The sequence below is a fragment of the Capricornis sumatraensis genome, chromosome 8 (assembly GCF_032405125.1).
Source record: "Capricornis sumatraensis isolate serow.1 chromosome 8, serow.2, whole genome shotgun sequence".
Lineage (NCBI taxonomy): Eukaryota > Metazoa > Chordata > Mammalia > Artiodactyla > Bovidae > Capricornis > Capricornis sumatraensis.
This window is the reverse complement of record NC_091076.1, coordinates 6,183,964-6,204,362: the sequence shown is the minus strand read 5'-3', so window position 1 is coordinate 6,204,362 and position 20,399 is coordinate 6,183,964. Positions and strand designations below refer to the sequence as shown.

The following is a 20,399-nucleotide window of genomic DNA, read 5'->3' as shown; positions in this document are numbered from 1 at the left end:
GCATCCTGGTCCTGAGCAGCGGGGCCGGAGGCATGTTTGCTCCTCTGTACAAACTCTCACAGTGCTTGTATAATAATACTTTCCATAAAAAACTAAGTACATGGATCCCTAACTATTCTCTATCAGTGGACAGTGAGCTCCCTAGGAACCCCCCGACGTGGGTTTTACACAAGATGCGGAGACGCCCTGCGGCTGGCCCCGGAGGCCGCCCCCCGCCCCCCATCGCAGGGCCGACCCCGTGCTCACTCGGTAATCTCCTCGGTGACAGTGTGCTCCACCTGCAGGCGCGAGTTGACCTCGATGAAGTAGTGCTTGCCGTGCTTGTCCACCAGGAACTCCACGGTGCCCGCGTTCTCATAGCCCACCTGTGGGGCGGCCTCATTAAGCAGGGGTCTGTGGTGAGCGCCCAGTGCGGGGCGCAGGCTCATCCACTGGGTTGCTTCCATAGTAAAACAGACTGGCCAACCCCACCCCACCTGACGGCAGGCAGAGGGCCAGCCCTGCCCCCGGGAGGTGAGTGCCCAGCCCCCACAGCTGGGCCCCGGCCTGGGCATCTCCCCAGGCCTTCCGGGAGCCTGTGAAGGCCGGGCCCAGCTTGTCCAGATGAGGCCTGAGCAGAGCTCCCACCGGCCCAGACACCGCCTTCGCCCCCAGCTTTGGGACACGGGCCCCACCCATGTGTACCCTGGCCTCTCCCGGATCCTCCTGACGCTTACAGGGTCTTCAGAAAGCTCCCCTCTGCTTTACTCCGCCATCGCTTCCGGTTACTACCCAAAGAGACGCCATCTGAGAGGGCCCTCATCGACAGATGAGGCTGTACCACAAAACGCACACCTCATTCTAGCTTCACTTCCAGTCCCACCAAAACCACACCCTAGGCTTCACTCCCTCAAATCTGTTCTGGAATGAGACACTTCACAAGCCAATAAATAAGACCAAACTCAAGGCAGGAAATCTCCTATGAAGGAAGCAAAACCTCAACTATAATCAGACCCTAATCAACGCCTCACGTTAGCCATGGCTGGAGCCTCACTGGCTTTCTGTTTGGGGAAGTTCCCAGCAGTGTCTGTGGTCTGGGGCCTGGGCTGCCTGGGAGCCTGAGGGGGCTCAGCCCTGGAGGAGAGAGGCCCAGGGGCCCGCCAGGCGGAGGGGACGGCAGACCTGAAAATACGCCCCCTCGGGGCTCTGGGAGGGCAAGGCCGAGGCCGGGGCAGGGTGACTGGCCTCTGAGTGGGGCTGGGGTTGGGGGCACCAGAAGAAGAGAGAGTGGGGCCTCTGTTCCAGCCTGCCCGGCCCACGGGCGCTCACTCTGCACCCCCCAGAGTGCAGACAGGAGGCGCGGCGCTGGGGCGTGAACGGGGTGCAGGAGACGGATCCTGGGGACGGTAAGGCATGAGTGAGGAAGAAATGCCTGAACACCGTTCCTTAATCCTGACGGAAGCCCCTGCTGCCCGCCCCCGGAAGCTCTGTCTGTGCTGAGGGGCGCTGAGGCGAGGCCAGCGGCTCTCTCTCTCCCTCCTCCTCACGGCTCTTCCGGTCTCCAGGCCTGGCCTCTGGGCCCAGCACCTCTGCGACCGCACAGCACAGATCCCAAGGGCCTGGCATTGGCCCTCCACCTCCTGCCCTCCCGGAGTCGGTCACCCTGGGCCTCCCTGCCCCGCAGCAGCTGGCCACCCTGGGCCCCCGTGACCGCCGGGTGTGAGGCTGTGTCCGCGGGAGCTCAAAGCGAGCCTGGAGCGGGCTCCTTGTCTCCACATGTGGAGGAGGCCGCTGCGCTATGGCTCTCAGCTCTGTTTCTGGGAGCCCTTGCCCCTCACCTGCTTTGCAAGCTTGACGGAGTCACTGGTGAGCCGGGTGCGCAGCTGGGGGTCCAAGTGGGCAGCTGGGGCGATCTCCACAACTTTCTGGTGCCGCCGCTGGATGGAGCAGTCCCGCTCGTAGAGGTGAAGGATATTCCCGTACTGGTCCCCTGGGGTGTACGTAAGCCAGGGTCAGCCCCCCAGGGGTCCAGACACCCCCAAATCCGTGGACGAGCACCGTGGCTGCTCAGCGCTGCTCCCAGGGGTGGCTTAGTGGCGGCTCAAAACAGCACACCGAGGCCTCAGGTCTGACCAGCCCGGCACCCACAGCCCACCTTCCTGGGGAAGGTCCTGGCGGAGGGAGAGCTCCGGCAGCTTTCCCAAAGCCCAGGAAGCCCAGGGGCCCCCACTGCCTCGTGCTGCCGCCCCCAGAACGCCGCACTCACCCAGGATCTGCACCTCGATGTGGCGCGGCTTCTCGATGAACTTTTCCACGAACAGCGCCCCGTTCCCGAAGGCGGCCAGAGCCTCCGAGTAGGCCCGGGTGTAGTTTTCCTCCAGCTCCTGGGAGGGCAGGCAGGAGCCCAGGAGACGGTGGGGCCTGAGCTCTGCCTTCCCCCAGTACCCCTCTCCCTATTCCCTCGGCAGGTGGCCGCCCAGCCTCAGCTTCTGCTCACCTCGTAGCTGTGCACGACCCTCATGCCACGGCCCCCGCCCCCATAGGCGGCCTTGAAGATGATGGGGAAGCCGTAGGTGTTGGAGAACTCGTGGGCCTCATGCAGGGAAGTGATGGGGGCATCCGTGCCGGGCACCACGGGGACTCCTGTTGGCAGACAGGCAGGTCAGGCCACAGCCCGCCAGCCCCACCCAGAAGGCCCCTCGCGGGAGCTAGGCGACCCCCACCCTCACCTGCGGCGATGGCGATGGCCCGGGCCTCCACCTTGTCGCCCATCTTGCGGACCACCTCAGGGCTTGGCCCAATGAAACGAACCCCAGCATCCTGGCAGGCCTGGGCAAAGTCGGCCCGCTCCGACAGGAACCCGTAGCCTGGGTGCACAGCGTCCACGTTGTTTTCCTGGTGGGCAGGCGGGGGTTGTCAGAAGGGATGAGCACCCCTCAAAGCCCTCACAGAGCCCCCCAACCCTGTGGCCCTCCCACCTGCCTCAGCTCATTGCTCCATTCAATCACTCATTTACTCACTCACTTATTCATTTCTTAGTCACTCATTCATTCAGTCACTCATTTGCTCATTCATTTGCTTAGTCACCCATGCACGCAGTCACTCATTCATTCACTTAGTCACTCATTCAGGCATTCTGTCACACACGCATTCAGCCACTCATTCATTCACCTTTTCACAGGGACTTTCGGCCAGGCAGCACTGGAGACGGGAGGGAGAGCAGGGCAGGCTCAGGACCCAGTCCCAGCTCTCAGGAGGCCCCCATCCCCACCTGGCCCCTCACCTTGGCGACCTTAATGATGTCTGGAATGTGCAGATAGGCCTGCACCGGGGCGAGACCCCGGCCGATGAGGTAGGCTTCGTCAGCTTTCTGTCGGTGCATCTGGCCCGTGTCCTGCTCCGAGTAGACAGCCACCGTGCGGATGCCCAGCTCCGTGCAGGCCCGGAACACGCGGATGGCAATCTCGCCTAGTGGGTGGGGACAGGGTAACAGGACAAGAAGTTAGATCCTGGGGTCCCAAGAGACACAGAAACAGGGGCAGGAAGCCAGGGCAGGCTCCCACCGTGCTCACCTCTGTTGGCCACCATGACCTTCTTGATGGGCTTGTACTCCAGGCGCCGGACGCTGGGAGAGGCAGCAGTGGCGGAGGAGGTCCAGCGGACAGCCAGGAGCCTCAGGCTCCCCCGGACAGTCTGAAGCTTCAGCATCTAGCGAGGGAGGTCAGAGCCCGCTTAGAGCACAGCGGCCAGCACCACCGCTGCCTCAGTTCCTCGCCGGGCCCAGCATTCCCTGCAGGCTGACCGGCTGTAGCGAAGGGAAGAAACTCACCCCCAACTGGCATCCCAAGCTTGCCCTAATACTCTCACGCTCTGAATTCTAAAGCACCACACGTCAAGCTTTTACAACAATTTCAGAGGCCAGCGAGCAGCCCTGCATGACCGCGGTGTGTAAGGTCAGTGTCAGTCCAGGCTGCCCCGGGCTTTAGAACCTCCAGCCCCACACTGACCCCTTCGGCCCTCCCTTGGGGTTCTGTCTGGCTGGGCAGGGAGGGTGACAATGGAGCTCCCCAGGAAAGAATCTGCACCAATGTGCCCTCCGGAAGCGCAGCCTCTGCTCAGATAAAATGCAGATTTCTTCAAACTGCAAGAACGGTCCTTTCTACAAGGGCTACTCAGTAAATTAGTCAGGAAAGCCAGCTGAGGGCCAGTGAAACCGGCCAGTCACAAAAAGACAGATACTGCATGATTCCACTTAGATGAGGTTCCCAGAGTCACCACATTCACAGAGGCAGACAGCGGGAGGGTGGGGGCCAGGGGCGGGTGGTGGGGGAGTTAGTGTTTAAAGGGTTCAGAGTTTCCGCGCCGCAGGACAGCTAAGCCCAAGCGCCACACCCGCTGAGCCCGCGCTCGGGAGCCCGTGAGCTGCCGCTCCTGAAGTCCACGCGTGCTACAGCCCGTGCTCGGCAACAAGAGAAGCCGCCACAGTGAGAAGCCTGCGCACTGCAACGCAGAGCCCCGGCTCACCTCAACTGGAAAGGGCCCACGCGCAGCGAAGAAGACCTAGTGTAGCCACAAATTCATTCATTCATTAAAAAAAAATAAAGGGGACAGAGTTTCCATTCTGTGAGATTTAGAAGTTCTGGAAATGGCCAGAGGTGACGGTTGCACAATGACGTCAGTGGATGTAATGCCACTGGCCTAACTATACACTTAAAAACAGTTAGGAGAGCAAATTACGTCACACACATTTTTTCAGAATGAAAAGAATTTTTAAAAAGCCAACAGGGCAATTTCTCTCCCAGAATGCAAAACATCTTCGGAGATCGACCATCCCCCTCATTTCACAAATGAAGAAAACCAAGGCCCTGAAAAGCTTTAAAAGATGTGATCAGAGTCACACAGCTGTTATAGCAGAGCCCAAACTGGCATTCGGTCCTTTACGCCTGATGCAGGGCCTCCACCCAGCTAAGCCTGTCATCTATTTCTCCACAAAGTTTAAACGCCTGACTCATCCACTTTAAGAAACGTTATAGGCAACCCTGGTAGCTCAGGTAGTAAAGAATCCACCTGTAATGCAATGCAGGAGACATAAGAGACGCAGGTTTGATGCCTGGGTTGGGAAGACCTCTGGAGAAGGAAATGGCAACCCACTGCAGTATTCTTGCCAGGAGAACTCCCATGGACAGAGCCTGGCGGGCTACGGTCCTCGGGGTCACAAAACAGTCAGACACAACTGAGCGACTAAACCATCACCAAGGGACATAAAAATATATTCAATAAATCAGTAATGCTAAAACCTCACAGTGTCATATTGTGGCCCACAAGACGGAGAAGGGGAAATAAAGACCAAGTAGAAAGCAAAGAGGAGAAAGAAATAAGGAGATAAATAGAATAAAAAGAAAAAGAGGGAAGCCCTTCAACCAGGGGGAGAGAAGGCAGCCCTTCAAGCATCAACCGCGCCAGGCACAGCACCAGGCCAGGGCAGGAACGTCTCAGCTCTCATAGGAGGCCGACCCGGGAAGGAGAAAAGAAAAGGGGAAAAACAGACAGAAATAGGTCCTTTCAGATCATGATCAGTGCCTCATGGGCAAGAAAACAGGTAGTTTTTTGGCGAATTACTGGGCAGGAACCTGAACAGGGGAAGCAGCAGCCACGTCCAGATCTGAGCTGCAGGGCACGCACCTCAGGAGAGAAACAGCTCCGGCCAAGGACTCGAGGGCTGCCTCTGCAACCTGTCTGTGGGTCCGAGGGAAATAAGCCATGGTCCAGCTGACACCAGTGGAGGGGATCACAGCGGGAGCCCCCAGGACCTGCTCACAGTCAGTGCCAAAGCACTAGCCGGGCCTTGGCCATGTGACTGCCACACCTTCCTGAAAACCACTGAGCTTCCAACGCTCTCCTGTCACCCTCCCCTCACAGGTCTACCAGCAGCACCGGCTGTACCGGCTTCCGGCTTCCGGCGCCCACCCAGCTGGAGGGAAGTGCTCTCCTGGCAGAGCAGCCTGGAGTAGGCAGGCCCTGGTGGTCAGTGGCACACACCCCGGGGAGCCAGTGTGGGGATGGATGTTGCCCCCATCCTGGGCACCAGATGCCTGCTCTGCTCAGGGCTGCAGGCGGGAATTTGTGGGATGAGGCAGAGTAGAAAGAGCCCAAATGGCCACAAGGGTCAAGTGAAGAAAGGCAAAGTGTTCTCCGGGACAAGCATGAACAGTAGATACAAGTGGCTAACGAACTGCTGACAGTCCCACCTCACCAGAAATCACCACGATCAAAGGGGAACAGGGGGTGTTGCCTGTGCCTATGAAACTAGCAACAGAGTTGTGAACAATCAGATTTAGCACTGCTAAGGCCTCTGGGCCTTATTTTCTTGGGCTTCAAGAAATCACTGTGGACAGTGACATAGCCATGAAATTAAAAGATGCCTGCTTCTTGGAAGGAAAGCTATGACAAACCTAGACAGTGTATGAAAAACAGAAATGTTACTTTGCCAACAAAGGTCCGTCTAGTCAAAACTATGGTTTTTCCAATAGTCATGTACGGATGTGAGAGTTGGGCCATAAAGAAGGCTGAGTGCCGAAGAAACAATGCTTTCAAACTGTGATGCTGGAGAAGATTCTTGGAGTCCCTTGGACTGCAAGGAGATCAAACCAGTCAATCCTAAAGGAAATCAACCCTGAATATTCGTTGGAAGGACTGATGTTGAAGTTGAAGCTCCAATACTTTGGCCACCTGATTCGAAGAGCTGACTCACTGGAAAAGACCCTGATGCTGGGAAAGATTGAAGGCAGGAAGAGAAGGGGATGACAGAGGATGAGATGGTTAGATAGCATCACTGACTCAATGGACATGAATCTGAGCAAACTCTGGGAGACAGCGGAAGACAGAGGAGTCTGGTGTGCTGCCGTCCATGGGGTAGCAAAGAGTCAGACACAACTTAGCGGCTGAACAACAAGAAGCCCTCTGGGAAGCAGGCCCACAGGCGAGGTCTAGAGATTAGGGCAGCTCTCTGAAAGCAGTTCACAAAACCTATCAAGAGCCTTTAAAATATTTATGCCCCTTGGTCAGGCCATCACCAATCTAGGAATCCAACCCCAAGATACTCTAAAATGGGAACCAAGATGGATGCAGAAAGATGTTCAGATCAGCATTATTTACAATAGCAAATGACTAGAAGCCACTTTCTTCTCTTCCTCTACATGTCCTATGCAACAGTTTTTCCAGCAGTCATGTACGGATGCAAGAATTGGACCATAAAGAAGGCTGAGTGCTAAAGAATCAATGCTTTCAAACTGTGGTGTTGGAGAAGACTCTTGAGAGTCCCTTAGACTGTAAGGAGATCAAACCAGTCAATCCTAAAGGAAATCAGTCCTGAACATTCATTGAAAGGACTAATGCTAAAGCTAAACTCAAATACTTTGGTCATCTGATGCAAAGAGCTGACTCACTGGAAAAGACGCTGATGCTGGGAAAGACTGAAAGCAGGAGGAGAAGGGGACGGCAGAGGATGAGATGGTTGGATGGCGTCACTGATTCAATGGACATGAGTTTGAGCAAGCTCTGGGAGATAGTGGACAGGGAAGCCTGGCGTGCTGTAGTCCATGGGGTTGGACACGATTTAACAACTGAACCGAACTGATACGTTCTGTATTTTCTCCAGTGGGGATTATTATTTATAATCAGATAAGAAAATAAAGAAATATACAGGGGGAACAGGAAGACCTTTACAGACAAAAGCCAAGAGGAGTTCCTAAAGGGTCCTTCTCAGTGAGGTGACTGGCCTTGGCTTCCATCCTGTGAAATAACCCCTTCTAGGGGGGCCGGCCTCCCAGAAGGCTCATCCCGCCGCCCACTGCATCTTCCTCACCGGTTGGCCAGGGAAGCCTGCTACAGGTCTTCCTCAGGACTCCCTCCTGCAGGTGAGCAGCCTCACAGCAGGTTCCACTGGCACGGAGACTCTCCACCCCCAGGGACATGTCATCCTGGGCAGGGAGGCCTGCTCTTTTCTTCCGTGTGGGTGGGTTTACCCCTTCGGACCCTCAGGCACTTACGCATTGTCTTCTGGGTAAATAGGTCATATCTGTCCCCACCCCCACCACACACACTCCCCATCCCTTTTCTAATGAAGAGAGATCCCTGGAGGCTCTGCTCAGAGGGTGGGGGGGTGGTGGTGGGGGGGTGGTGAGGGAGGACCAAGAGCCTCCCCAGCTCAGTCAGGAAGCGAGGAAGTCTGAATCACCCAGCCCAAGATTCTCCTACTTTCTTGCATTTGACCTCACCCGTGCTCTAGACAGCAAGGGTTTCCTTGGCGTCCTGCTTTACAAATCAAGAACCTGGACTCTGGGCACTGGAGGTGGTGGCCTCTGAATGCCCTGGAGCCCCACGTCCCGTGCGGAGGACAGCAAGCACAGGCCTGGACTTGACCTGGGGTTCGAGGGCAAGCAGGCAGATGTTTGCAGAAGGGGAAAGTTCACAATCGTTCGCTGAAGTCAGAGCGGACAGAGAGTGGGCAGAGGGCAGCCATGTCCACTGGTGGTGGCCCGGCATGAACTCAGGGTCAGCGGGCTGGGCCTGCCCCCGCGCCACCTGACCTTGGGAGACCTAGGCACCCCAATTCGTCCTCTGTGAAAGAGTGCACCACCACCCCCAACCTGGGCATGTCGTCCTGGGGTCACTGACAGGGGCTACCATCACCATCTCCCCACTGGTCCTTCCTCCCAGATGAGTGTGGGGTGCATGAAGGAACCCCCTCTGTTGCCCACCCTACAGGGTGCTCATTCCCATCCAGATCAGCAAGGCAGCGCCAGCCCGGGGAGTCTTGCTGGACAAGGGCAGGCACGAGTGCACGCAGGCAGCAGACGGAAGACCGCCAGCCGACAAGGGGGCCCGGGGCACTCACCCCTCACCAGCCAGGCTCCAGGTGCTGCTTCTGCTCTGCCTGAGGTGGCCCAGGATACAAACTCCCGCCCAGGCTGCCAGAGGCTGGGGCGGCTGCCAAGGCTGCAACTGGGGGAAGGGGCGCCCAGAGCAGGGGCGTCAGACGCCTGGGAGAGCAGGGGAGGCAGAGAGGCTGGGTCACACGGGCGGCAGGAGCTTTGCAGCCCGGAGCCCAGCTCCTCTATCCCCAGGGACCCGGACAGACCGAGGAGGAGGCATCCGGAGGCCAGCGGCGGGGGTTAGCCTGCAGGCGGAGCAGGTCTGGGTGGCTGGCCGGACGGGGCTCTCATGCACAACAGAGAGCATGGGTCACAGGCCCCTAACAGAGGGCATGGGTCACAGCCCCTTGCAGCCTGGATGCAGCCCTGCAGCTCGGTTCTTGGCTCAGCCACATGCGACCCCACCCCACACCGGCAAAGCCAGGCCTGGGTCTTGAGGACACAATGGTGACCAAAAGCGCCACTGTGTTCCCAGGACATCTCAGAACTTGGTCAACCCAGTGCTCAGCCTTCTCTTGCATCAAATCCCCCTCGCCTCCCAGACCTGAGGCCCAGGAGGTCCGGCTGCCTGGTGGCTCTGAAGGCCTCTCCTGAACCAGCTCCAGTTGGGAGAAAACCTCAGGACGAGAGGACTCCCTTCCAGGAAGCGGGGCCCTCGTGGGTCGAGCGTGTGACGGTTCACTTGGGGTGTGCTGAGTCTGGGGGTGTAGGCTGGGCTTACGGGAGGAGCAGGGTGGGCAGAGCTCAGGGTGGCAAGGCAGGAAGCCAGGCACCTGCTGAGACCCGACACCTGGCAAGACCCGCATGGAGGCAGAGGGCCTGCGGGGGGAACGGTGGGGAGGGACTCAGGGCACCGACTCCCTTCCCCCAGTTCTAGAGGCGGGAGCTGCCTCTGGTGTTCAGAGGAGCCCCCAGCCTGAGATCAGGCTCTGGCACCCTGGAGGGACCTGTACCAGGCTCTCCTCACAGCGCCCCTTTCTCAGTGCATCGGCCTCCCCTCGAGCACCACTCCGAGTGCATCCTCGTCACCTCACTAAAGGGTAGGGACCCGGTGACAGCCCCCGTCACAGGAAAGCGGTGTGGGCAGGGCCAGGCGCTCACTGCGGGGCCACACGGCACCTTGCTTTGGGGTTTTGGTTGCGGAATGGGAACCCAGAAGTCCTCAAGGTCGTTGACAGTTTAGTGGAGAATTGTCCTTAAAAAACTCTGAGGCCTCCATTAACCAAACTTGACACCTCGGGAAGCCCTCGTGTTCCATCACGTCGGCGGACCCTCCCCGGGGGAGCCACAGGGTGGCTGCTGCAGACGGGACTCCCTCACGGGCTGGGTCTCCCAGGGGGAGAGGACCCTCAGAGGCGGCCAGGAACCAGCCAGCCTCAGGTCACCTGCCTCAGGGACACCATGTGGCCTCGGTCAGTGCTGGGGATACATGTGAATGAAAAATCTCCCTTTCTGATCTCAGAGGTGGGAGAGTGACAAGCAAGAGAAGGCCACAGCCACGGCCCCAAGATCCCTTACCTGGCTGCCGCTCCAGAGAGTTGACAGGCCCAGAGCGGCCCTTCTGCTATTTTTGCAAATGCCAGCTGACAGATCCCTTTCCTTGGCCCCGGGTTGTGTGTTAGAGACAGGGAATGAGGCGGCTTTGACTCTCACTTGGGACGCATAAACAACGCCTCGCCAGCGAGAGTGAGCGGGGAGCTGGGAGCACCTGTCTCTCCCCTGCTGCCTCTCAGCGTGACTCCCCAGAGAGTCGACTTCGCTTCCAGCTCAGTGTTCCAGCTCCCCGGCACTGGGAGGATCAGCTCAGTGTTCTCCTTCCAGGACGGAACGGCGACAATCCATCCGACGGTCTGGTCAGGAGCGTGCTGACAACAACCTGCGGCTCGAGGCGGGGGAGGTCTCGACCTCGTAGGCCGGCCTGCTGACCTGCCCTGCGCTGACCTGCCCCTGCGGCTTCTACCGCCTCCAACGCTGCCCAAGCTCCACCTCTGTCTGTGCCGAGCGGCGCGGGGACCAGCACAGCTGGAAGGGTCTCTACTCTTTCCCAGGCCCTGGGATCTGCACGTACTCACTCAGGTCGTCCTCACAGCTTTAACAGAAGGAACCAGACATTGGGAGGTCAAGTCACGCTCCAGGTCACCCAGCAAGGCCAGTTCTGACCCCGATCTGTACACCTCCCTCCAGAGCAAGAGTGCTGACTCTGCAGGGCAGGGGTCCCCAGCTTCCGGGATTGGATGCCTGATGATCGAAGGTAAAGCGGACTTAATAATAATAGAAATAAGGTGCACGATAAATGTCATGGGCTTGAATCATCCTGAAACCAGCCCCTGACACCCCCGTCCATGGAAAAACTGTCTTCCGTGAAACCGGTCCCTGGTGCCAGAAACGCTGGGGACCTCAGGGCAGAAGGAGTCCTCACCTTGCTACGGGAGGCAGTCGTGGCTTTCATCAGCAGCACAGCCTGTGGGCGCTTGAAAACCAAAAGCCAAAACCCCGCTCCTGATGAGAAGGTATCGCTGCCTCAACTTGGGCAGGGAGCCCAGTGGTCTCAGCACTTCCCACCAGGCAGCAGGCTAACGGCACTGGCGACTGTGGGTTCCCACTGAGCTAGGGCAGTTTCAATTTGTCCAATAAATCATCAAGATGTCTCTAGAAGTCCCACTACGTTGTGACCTAAACTACATCTCCCAGGCTGCCTCTTGCAACAAGGAGCAGCACAAAATTCTGCTGTTGAGCCATCACCACCCAAATGGTGGTCCAGACAATACGGCCGCGGGGCCAGGGCGGCCGTGCTGGGGTCAGGGTCGGCGGCCACCTGAATGACCACTGTGGCCAAGCGGCGCGCCCGGGAATGCTCCTCGGAGGGGTTGTATTACTTCCGCCCTAAATACCCCTGTTCTTCACACAGCATCTCCTGCATATGCAGTGGGCAGCTGTGGGCAGCAGACACAGAGGAAGGGAGAGCCACAGTCCTGCTTCGGGAGTGACTAGCCGGTGTGTCAGCTTTGGAAGCCCACAGCCTGCACTGCCCACCCCCAGGCCCCAAGTCGTTTGGCATATCCACCTCAGACGGGGGCTGGAGCCACCACAGCAGGGGTGAGGAGGGGGCAGAGGGGAGAGCGGGTCAGAAACAGACCCTGGAATCTCCAAATTAACTAAGGAGGTGCCTTCCCACGCAGTGACTTCCTACCCCCTGCCCCCTACACCGGCACCCCCACTGGGCTCTGTCCCCGGCCGGCCCCCAGAGGCCCCCAGTGGCTGGCTGCCAGCAAAAAAGCAAGTCAGAACCGGAAAGAGAAAGTTCTTGGCAGAGGGCTCCACGCTGTGGCAGAAGTGAGCTGCTGCCGGATGGGGCCCGCTCTCGGGGAGCCTTCCTTCCAAGCAGCTCCGTGCTGTCCTAACAGTGTCCGATGGAGGCCCCGGGCTGGCGGCCAGCAAGACAGATGCAAGGGGAAGACCGCCTGAGTTGCCAGGCTGCAGCAGCTGACATCAAAGCACCCGCGAGAGGACAGACCGAGGCTGCGATTTCGGAGTAGGGCAGTTGAAGGGAGGATACGAGAAACAGGGAAGGTGATGGAAGAAGAAAGGGGCGTGGGGTTACCAAAGGCGGGAGCAGACGCGGAGCAGAAACGCACGGGGCCCTGGGCAACACGGCCCGGTGCCCACCCCGAGAGGCAGTTCCAAGCTGCCTGCCACCGTGTCTCTGTATCGCCCCGGTCAATCTTCAAGTCAGGCGGCAGGCAGAGGGGAGAGGGCGGCACAGCGGCAACTGAAACCATGGGCCCTGTCTGAGCCAAGGGGACCTGTGGACGGGGAAGCGGGGAGGTTCAGGGAAAGAGGCTGTGAGGATCCTGGCAGGCGGGCGAGGGCGAGGAGAGGGCTTGTGGGCACAGCAGCTGCGGCCCGTCCCAGCCTCATCTGTGGGTGCTAGTGGTAAAGAACCTGCCTGCCAGTGCAGGAGGCTAGAGACGCGGGTTCAACCCCCGGGTCAGGACGATCCCTCAGAGGAGGGCATGGCAACCCGCCCCAGTATTCTTGCCTGGAGAATCCCAGGGACAGAGGAGCCTGGTGGGCAACAGTCCATAGGGTCACAAAGTCAGACACAACTGAAGAGACTTAGCACGCACACGTGCAGACTTGCAGGGAAAACACTGCCCCCTGGTGCAAAAGGAGCGCTACTGCCGCCCTGCGCAGCACCTGAACGCCGGCTCGCTCACGGAGGGACGGCAGTCCTTGGAATGCTCCACGTCCTTCAAGCCCACACAGGAAGGCCTTCCTGCACACCCCAGCTCCCCAAGCTGCTCAGATACCCTCCTTCAGGCTGCCATTCGTCTTGAGCAAAGCTCTGTCACTCCCTGCCACAATCTACTGTCCTCTGGCTTGTGCGGGCTCTTGGCGAGGTTGTGTCTGTGAACTTGATGCTGCAACAATTCACTGACTGTCTCACCAGATGCCGTGAGGACTCCCTGGACAGGATTCTCTGTCTATCTTGCCCCTGACTGTCTCCCTAGCACTCTGTCCAGTGCCCAACACCAAAATGAGCTGTCTGGGAAATGAATGAGTGAATGAATGAATGAGTACTCCAGGCCACACGAGCTTGCAAAGTACTGTGAGCACCTAGACAAAGATAAATAAAGCATGGCCCCTCCTGGGAGCAGCACACGCAAGCCACTGGGACTGTCCCTGACACAGAGATAAGAGCCCAAAGCGTTGACAAGGAAGGTCAAAGGGACAAGGTCAGCAAACAAAATACCTCCCAGACAGACGGTGGAAACCAGGACAGTGTTTCAGGGCCGAGTGGGGTGACAGGCGCTAAAGCCTAGATTCTGAAGATGGCTGGACAATGCTCTGCAGGGAGACAGACACCTAAACACAGGCATACAGGTAGTCCAGAAAGCTCCCCAACACCTCCATGGCACACTCACCCCAGCTGGAGAGTCACAGAGGACCTTGTCCCCCCTCGCTCACCCAGGTCACCCCAGTTTCAAGGTGGAGGAAAATGGACACCAGCGTTTGAGTTGAACTTTTGTCCCCCCCAAAATATGTGATAGTGCCAACCCCAGGACTTCAGAATATGACTGTCCTTGGAAATGTAATCCGTAACAATGAGGTCATTAGGGTGGGCCTCATCCAATCTGCTTGGTATCCTTATAAAAAGAGGAAATGTGAACACAGAGAGACACAGGCGAGGACGTGGAGACCCAGGGAGAAGACAGCCACGTGCCTAGAGAGAACGCCAAGGGCTTCTGCAAACACAGGAAGCTGGAAGAGATAAGGAAAGATCCTCCCCTAGAACTGTCAGAGGGAGCATGGTGCTGCAGACACCTTGACTTTGGACTTCTGGTCTCCAGACTAAGAGCACACATCTCTGTTGGCGGAAGCCATTCCAGATTTGGTACTTTGCTAAGGCAGCCCAGGGAAACAAACAGACCCATGTTGCCCACAAAAGCCTGGAACCTGCAGAGACCCTAAAGCCAGGGGCTGGGGAGCACGCTGTGTTGAAAATACCCCCTTGGGCTTCCCCAGAGGTCCAGCAGTGAGGACTCTGCGCTTCCAGCGCAGTGGGCACGGGCTCCATCCCTGTGGGGGAATTAAGATCCCACAAGCTGAGAGGCACACAGCCAAAAAATAAAAAACAACCCTTCTCTCACCTGCTCAGCCTCAAGCAGGTCACAGCAGGGGCCTTCAGAGCGTGGAGCTATTTAGGACTGTGATCAGCACACCCTCTGGGACGGGGAAGGCCGAGTGGGTGGCAGCAAAAACGAGTCTGTGCTGAACAGTGCCGATGCCAACATATGGCTGCGTGGAGAGTGGGCAGGCTCGGCAGGAAGACCTCCTGAAGAAAGACACCAAAGGGATAAACCAAAGGATAAGGAAGGAGGCAGGTCAGGCATGGGGACATCAGGAGCAAAGGCAAAGGAGCAAACAGCCTGGAAAGCATCCACTGAGGCCAGAGGCAGGCAGTGAGCTGCCCAGGGGGAGATGAAGGACAGACCCTTGGACTCCAGGTTACCAGCCTGCATGTCTAGCAAGGGGTGCAGACGCACCCTCAACGTCAGGAAATACGACCCAGGAGGCCAGGCGGGGGAGGAGGGAGTTGCAATTTAGGGGGGCCCCTCTGGCTGCTCTGAGGAGCCTGAATTTGAGGAGGAAAGACTAGACGTGGAGGAGGAACAAGGAAGATATTCTAACACGCGTGTTAGTTGCTAAGTCACGTCTGATTCTTTGCGAGCCCATGGACTATAGCCCACCAGGCTCGTCTGTCCATGGAATTTTCCAGGCAAGAATACTGGAGTGGGTTGCCATTTCCTTCTCCAGGGGATCTTCTCAACCCAGGGATCGAACCTGGGTCTCTCGCATTACAGGCAGATTCTGTGCCGTCTGAGCCCCCAGGGAAGCCATTCTAACATAGGCAAGAGAAAATGAGGGCAAGAAACACACTGGGGTTATCACCTCTAGGCCTGTTAGACAACAGTGAAGAGGCCACCGGTGAGGGTGGCTCTCGGTTCCTGTTTAAGGGGAGGCGTGAACAGGGGCAATGCCAAGTTAAGGAACATTGACATGGATATAGGCAGAGGCAAGCAAGTTCCATTCTGACCCTGATGAGCTAGAATTAACCGCGAGCTCTTCAGCCGGGGAAGCCAAACAGGCTGCTAGGCGTGAGTCTGCCATATCCTGAGCAGGAGAAGATGGTCTGGGGGCCCTGTCCTGCTGGGAGAGAAGAGCAGGATGGATGGACGGGGCGGCCAGAAACACCCGCTAACCAGGACCAGCCAGGGCCGTGGCGGCGTCGTGAGAGTCGGGGTTCCGAGGAATGCTCAGTGTCTAAGGCAGCAAGAGTCAGTGGGAGGCGAGGTGGTGTCTACTGCAAACCCTCAATGTCTGGACTGCGGTTTTGGACTGTGCTTCGAACTGTGGTGTTGGAGAAGACTCTTGAAAGTCCCTTGGACTGCAAGGAGATCCAACCAGTCCATCCTAAAGAAAAATCAGTCCTGAATATTCATTCGAAGGACTGATGCTAAAGCTGAAGCTCCAATACTTTGGCCACCTGATTCGAAGAACTGACTCACTAGAAAAGTCCCTGTTGCTGGGAAAGACTGCAAAGCAAAATGAGAAGGGGACGACAAAGGACGAGATGGCTGGACGGCGTCACCGACTCAGTGGCCATGAGTTTGAGTGAACTCCAGGAGTTGGTGATGGACAGGGAAGCCTTGCATGTTGCAGTCCATGGGGTCCCAAAGAGTGGGACACGACTGAGCAACTGAACTGAACTGAATGTCTGGACAAAGATGTTAGGAAGGTGGAAATAAGAAGAGAGGTGTAGGATGAGCTAGAGGGTACTAGGATCAAGAGACACTTTCTTTCCCTCTTTCTTTTCCTTTCTTTTATGAAACATTTGAAGAATACAGACAATACAGCCAGTAATATAAGACCGATAACCCCAGAATAAACTGTTATCACTACACTGACTTAGTTTTATGGTAACAGTTAGGTCTGGTGAATGTATGAATCAAACTCAGGGGTTCATTTCTACCCTTCTGCAATACCACTAAAACATCAGTGAAAGGGAAAGTCGCTCAGTTGTGTCTGACTCTTTGTGACCACAAGGACTATACAGTCCATGGAATTCTCCAGGCCAGAATACTGGAGTGGGTAGCCTTTCCCTTCTCCAGGGGATAGTCCCAACCCAGGGATCAAACCCAGGTCTCCTGCATGGCAGGTGGATTCTTTACCAGCCGAGCCAGAAGGGAAGCTCAAGAATACTGGAGTGGGTAGCCTATCCCTTCTCCAGGGATCTTCCTGACCCAGGGATAGAACCCAGGTCTCCCGCAGGGCAGGCGGATTCTTTACCAGCCGAGCCCCCAGGGAGCCCATCAGCGAGAGGATCTTTTTCGTTGTTGTTTGTTGGCTGCACTGCATGGCTTGTGGAAAATTAAGCTCCTCGACTAGGGATCAAACCTGGGCCCTCAGCGATGAAAGCGTGGAGTCCTAACCACTGGACCACCAGGGAAGTCCCAAAAGGATCTTTCTTTAAACAGTACAAACCCTCAAGGATAAAGAATGGGAAAGCCCAGATAAGAGAGGCCGTGAAACTGGACGAGGCACAGCATGTGGGCAAGTGACAATGAGCAAGCGGGTGGGGAGCAGAGGCAGTCACAGCACGAGCGAATGTGAGCTGCAGCCTCCTGGGAGACTCAGGATGCACTGGGTCGAAGGGCTTCCCTGGTGGCTCCGTTGGTGAAGATCCACCTGCAATGCAGGAGACCCTGGCTCGATTCCTGGGTCGGGAAGATCCCCTGGAGAAGGGATAGGCTACCCACTCCAGTATTCTTGGGCTTCCCTCATGGCTCAGCTGGTGAAGAATCCGCCTGTAATGCGGGAGGCCTGGGTTCATTCCCTGGGTCGGGAAGATGCCCTGGAGACGGGATAGGCTACCCACTCCAGTATTCTTGGGCTTCCCTCATGGCTCAGCTGGTGAAGAATCCGCCTGTAATGCGGGAGGCCTGGGTTCATTCCCTGGGTCGGGAAGATCCCCTGGAGAAGGGATAGGCTACCCACTCCAGTATTCTTGGGCTTCCCTTATGGCTCAGCTGGTGAAGAATCCGCCTGTAATGCGGGAGGCCTGGGTTCATTCCCTGGGTTGGGAAGATGCCCTGGGGAAGGGAAAGGCTACCCACTCCAGTGTTCTGGCCTGGAGAATTCCGCGGACTGTATAGTCCATGGGGTCGCAGAGTCGGACACGACTGAGTGACTTTCACTTTCATGTGCAGTTACCGTCTAAGGGGCTGAGGGGCCCGAACCCCCCCCACCACCACATGCCAGCAGAGCCACAGGAACAGCAAACGGCCTCAGCCCTGCTGAGTCTGGTACAGTCACTCCCTGGATCCTCACAACGACCCCTGCGACTGTCCACCTGAGTTCCCCAGTCTAGAGTTGTGGACACTGGGACTCAGGCAGGACAGATGGAGTCTCATGCCCAGGACATGCTGCTAGGAAGTTCAGAGCTGGGTGCAGTGGTCACAGGCATCCAGAGCCCCACTCCTGACCCACCAGGCACCAGCGCCTTTCAGAAGAAGAGACTGGGCCCCTGGAAAGGCACCCCTGCAGCATGCAACCCAGAAGGGTACCCCACAGGGCCGAGGATAGCAGGGGAGACCAGAGCCCTCACTCTACAAAGCGGTTCTCACGCGGATGGCCAGGGAGCACCCGGAGTGCTCCTCTCCAGGAGCCTGCCAGCCCAGGATGGACATCCATGGCTACTGACACGTACTGGGTGCCCGAAGAAAGGGTGGCCTGCAGCATTCTCTCGGGGTCAGGACCACTGGTCCAAAAGCCCCACCATGTCCAGACTTTCCAATCAGTTTTAGCATGAAGGGACAGCCCAAGCTACCAGATGTCTGAGGACAGAGCAGAAAAACCCTCCAAAACAAATTGGGAATAAAAACACAGAACTCTGAGGAGAAAGTAATAGAGAGAGCAGATACTTAGAGAGGGGGAAAAAAACACAACTATAATTAATCTCAGAGAAGTAAGAGAAGTTATTGCATTAAGAGGCGGCAGCTATTTTAAAAAGGCAACGAGAAAGAGCTCTAGGGGATTAAAAATAGCATCGCAGACATTTTTAAACATAATAAATAGAAGAATCAGGAGACAGTCGAGGACATCACCCAGAAAGCATTACAAAAAGACTGACATGTGGCAAATCGGAGAAGAGGTGAGAAAATGGGAGACTGAGTCCAGGGAGCCCACTCTCGGGGAGCCCCTGGTAGGGGGTGCAGGGCAGAGTCACCCAGCAGTGCCTCCTGGAGCTGAGGGATGCACCCTTGGGTGGTGCAGACCCTCTGAGCCCCAGCCGATGCGAAAAGTCCTGCCTGCAAGTGAGATCGGGGCATCCCGTTAGCTTCCTGTATTCATTCTCGGTGGCTTAAAACAACCAAGATGTTCACTTCTGGAGGCCGGAAGTTCTCCATCTGCTCCGCTGGGCCCAGATCGAGGTGCAGGCAGACGCACCCCCTCTCGAGGCTGCAGGGCAGTGTCTTTCCTCGCCTCCTCTAGCTTCCAGGGAACCTCTGATTGTGGACGCATCCCTTCTGTCTCTGCCTCTGTCATCACTTCTAGAACCTCTTCTGGGGACAACTGAGACGGCATTTAGGGTCCCTGGATAAGCCAGGGTCACCTCCCCATGTCAGGATCCTTCACTTCGTCATTTCTGCAAAGATCCTTCTCCTTGATAATGTGACACTTACGGGTGCCTCGGATGAAGACCTGGACATCTCTAGGGGCCATCATGCAGCCCACTAGACTCCCGAAGACAAGAAGGCCGTCACGGTGATGCGGAGCCACTTCTGAGGGACTCTTATCAACTACAAACTGGCACTTGCCATGGGCGTTTGTCATCTACCTCTACAAGGATTAAATCATATGCTGCTCCAGCTGGTGACCTTCAACACATCCTGAAAGGAGTTCAGAGTGGAGAGCAGGCATGAGGCATTCTGTGCTCCGGGAGAAACTGGCAGGACAGGTCTTCAGACAGTTAGATATTTTCAGGAGCTGATTTTATGAGCCCAGTTCTTGTATCTCCCCAATCTGGAAAAGGGCTAACATCCTTCATGGTGACGACCGTTTCTTGTGACTAGCAAAGCTTTATGAGACAGCAGAAACCTTCTGGAAAAGTATGTGCTTCATTGCATGTAATCCCCTTCACCAAAATCACACTTTCGCCCCAACTCTTCATGGCAGTCTCAGGGCCATCTGAGGTGCTGTCTCCAGGACTGCAGTCCTCATTTTGCTCCAAAGAAAATTTAACTCACAGTTCCCACATTATGTGTCTTTTTAAAGTTGACACACTCTCCAACCTAGAATCCTCTAGACTGTCAATCAAGTGTGGGGGCAAAACAAAGGTATGTTCAGACAGGACTTGGCCAGGGAAATCTTCCCACCTGTGTGTGCATCTGTCCAGGAAGCTCCTGGGGGACGCGTGCTGATCAAACAAGGCAGTAAACAAACCAAGACGAGAGGCCTAGGGGCCGGCACGGAAGGAAGCCGGGGATCCTCAGGGGATGACGGAGGCCCTGGTGGCTGTGAGAACCGCTGCTCCAGACAACAGCACAGGCCAGGAAGCGCCGAGGAGTGGGGCTCCGAGGGGAATGGGGGCTCTACACACAGACCAAAAGGCTGGATCACCTGATATCTCTGAAACAACATGGAGGAGGTGGCAAGTTACAGCTGGTCTGGGGAAGAAGGAATGAGGTAAAAAGTAACTCACGGAAACAGAAGTTTTACAGGGAAGTGTTATCACGTATACACTTGGTGTTCTCAAGGGTCAAAATTAACTTCATTTTAATAAGGTTGAAACTGACAGTGTCCTTTAAAATGGTTACATGACCATGCAGGAAGGAGCGGGGCAGGGAAAGTGGGCCGTGGGGGTGGGAGTCAAATCGAGCTATACCTTGCAGAGGAGGAGCTCAGGAAATAGAGCCCATGCTG

At 56.7% G+C, this 20,399-nt stretch overlaps 1 protein-coding gene across 5 annotated transcripts in view; it reads right to left on the bottom strand.

The window, feature by feature from the left end:
• The window catches only part of PC (pyruvate carboxylase), a 103,705-nt gene that overhangs the window by 17,652 nt on the left and 65,654 nt on the right, over positions 1–20,399 (bottom strand). For 3 of the 5 annotated variants that reach the window (XM_068978372.1, XM_068978374.1, XM_068978370.1), the window contains 7 exons: positions 3,552–3,687; positions 3,263–3,447; positions 2,709–2,874; positions 2,477–2,622; positions 2,246–2,363; positions 1,818–1,969; positions 247–365 (listed from right to left, as the gene is read on the bottom strand). In XM_068978372.1, the coding sequence (XP_068834473.1) occupies positions 247–365; positions 1,818–1,969; positions 2,246–2,363; positions 2,477–2,622; positions 2,709–2,874; positions 3,263–3,447; positions 3,552–3,687 (1,022 nt within the window). Of the gene's footprint in view, positions 1–246; positions 366–1,817; positions 1,970–2,245; positions 2,364–2,476; positions 2,623–2,708; positions 2,875–3,262; positions 3,448–3,551; positions 3,688–8,875; positions 9,016–14,563; positions 14,616–20,399 lie in introns of those variants that run through there. The other 2 variants (XM_068978373.1, XM_068978371.1) reach the window with 2 other exon arrangements.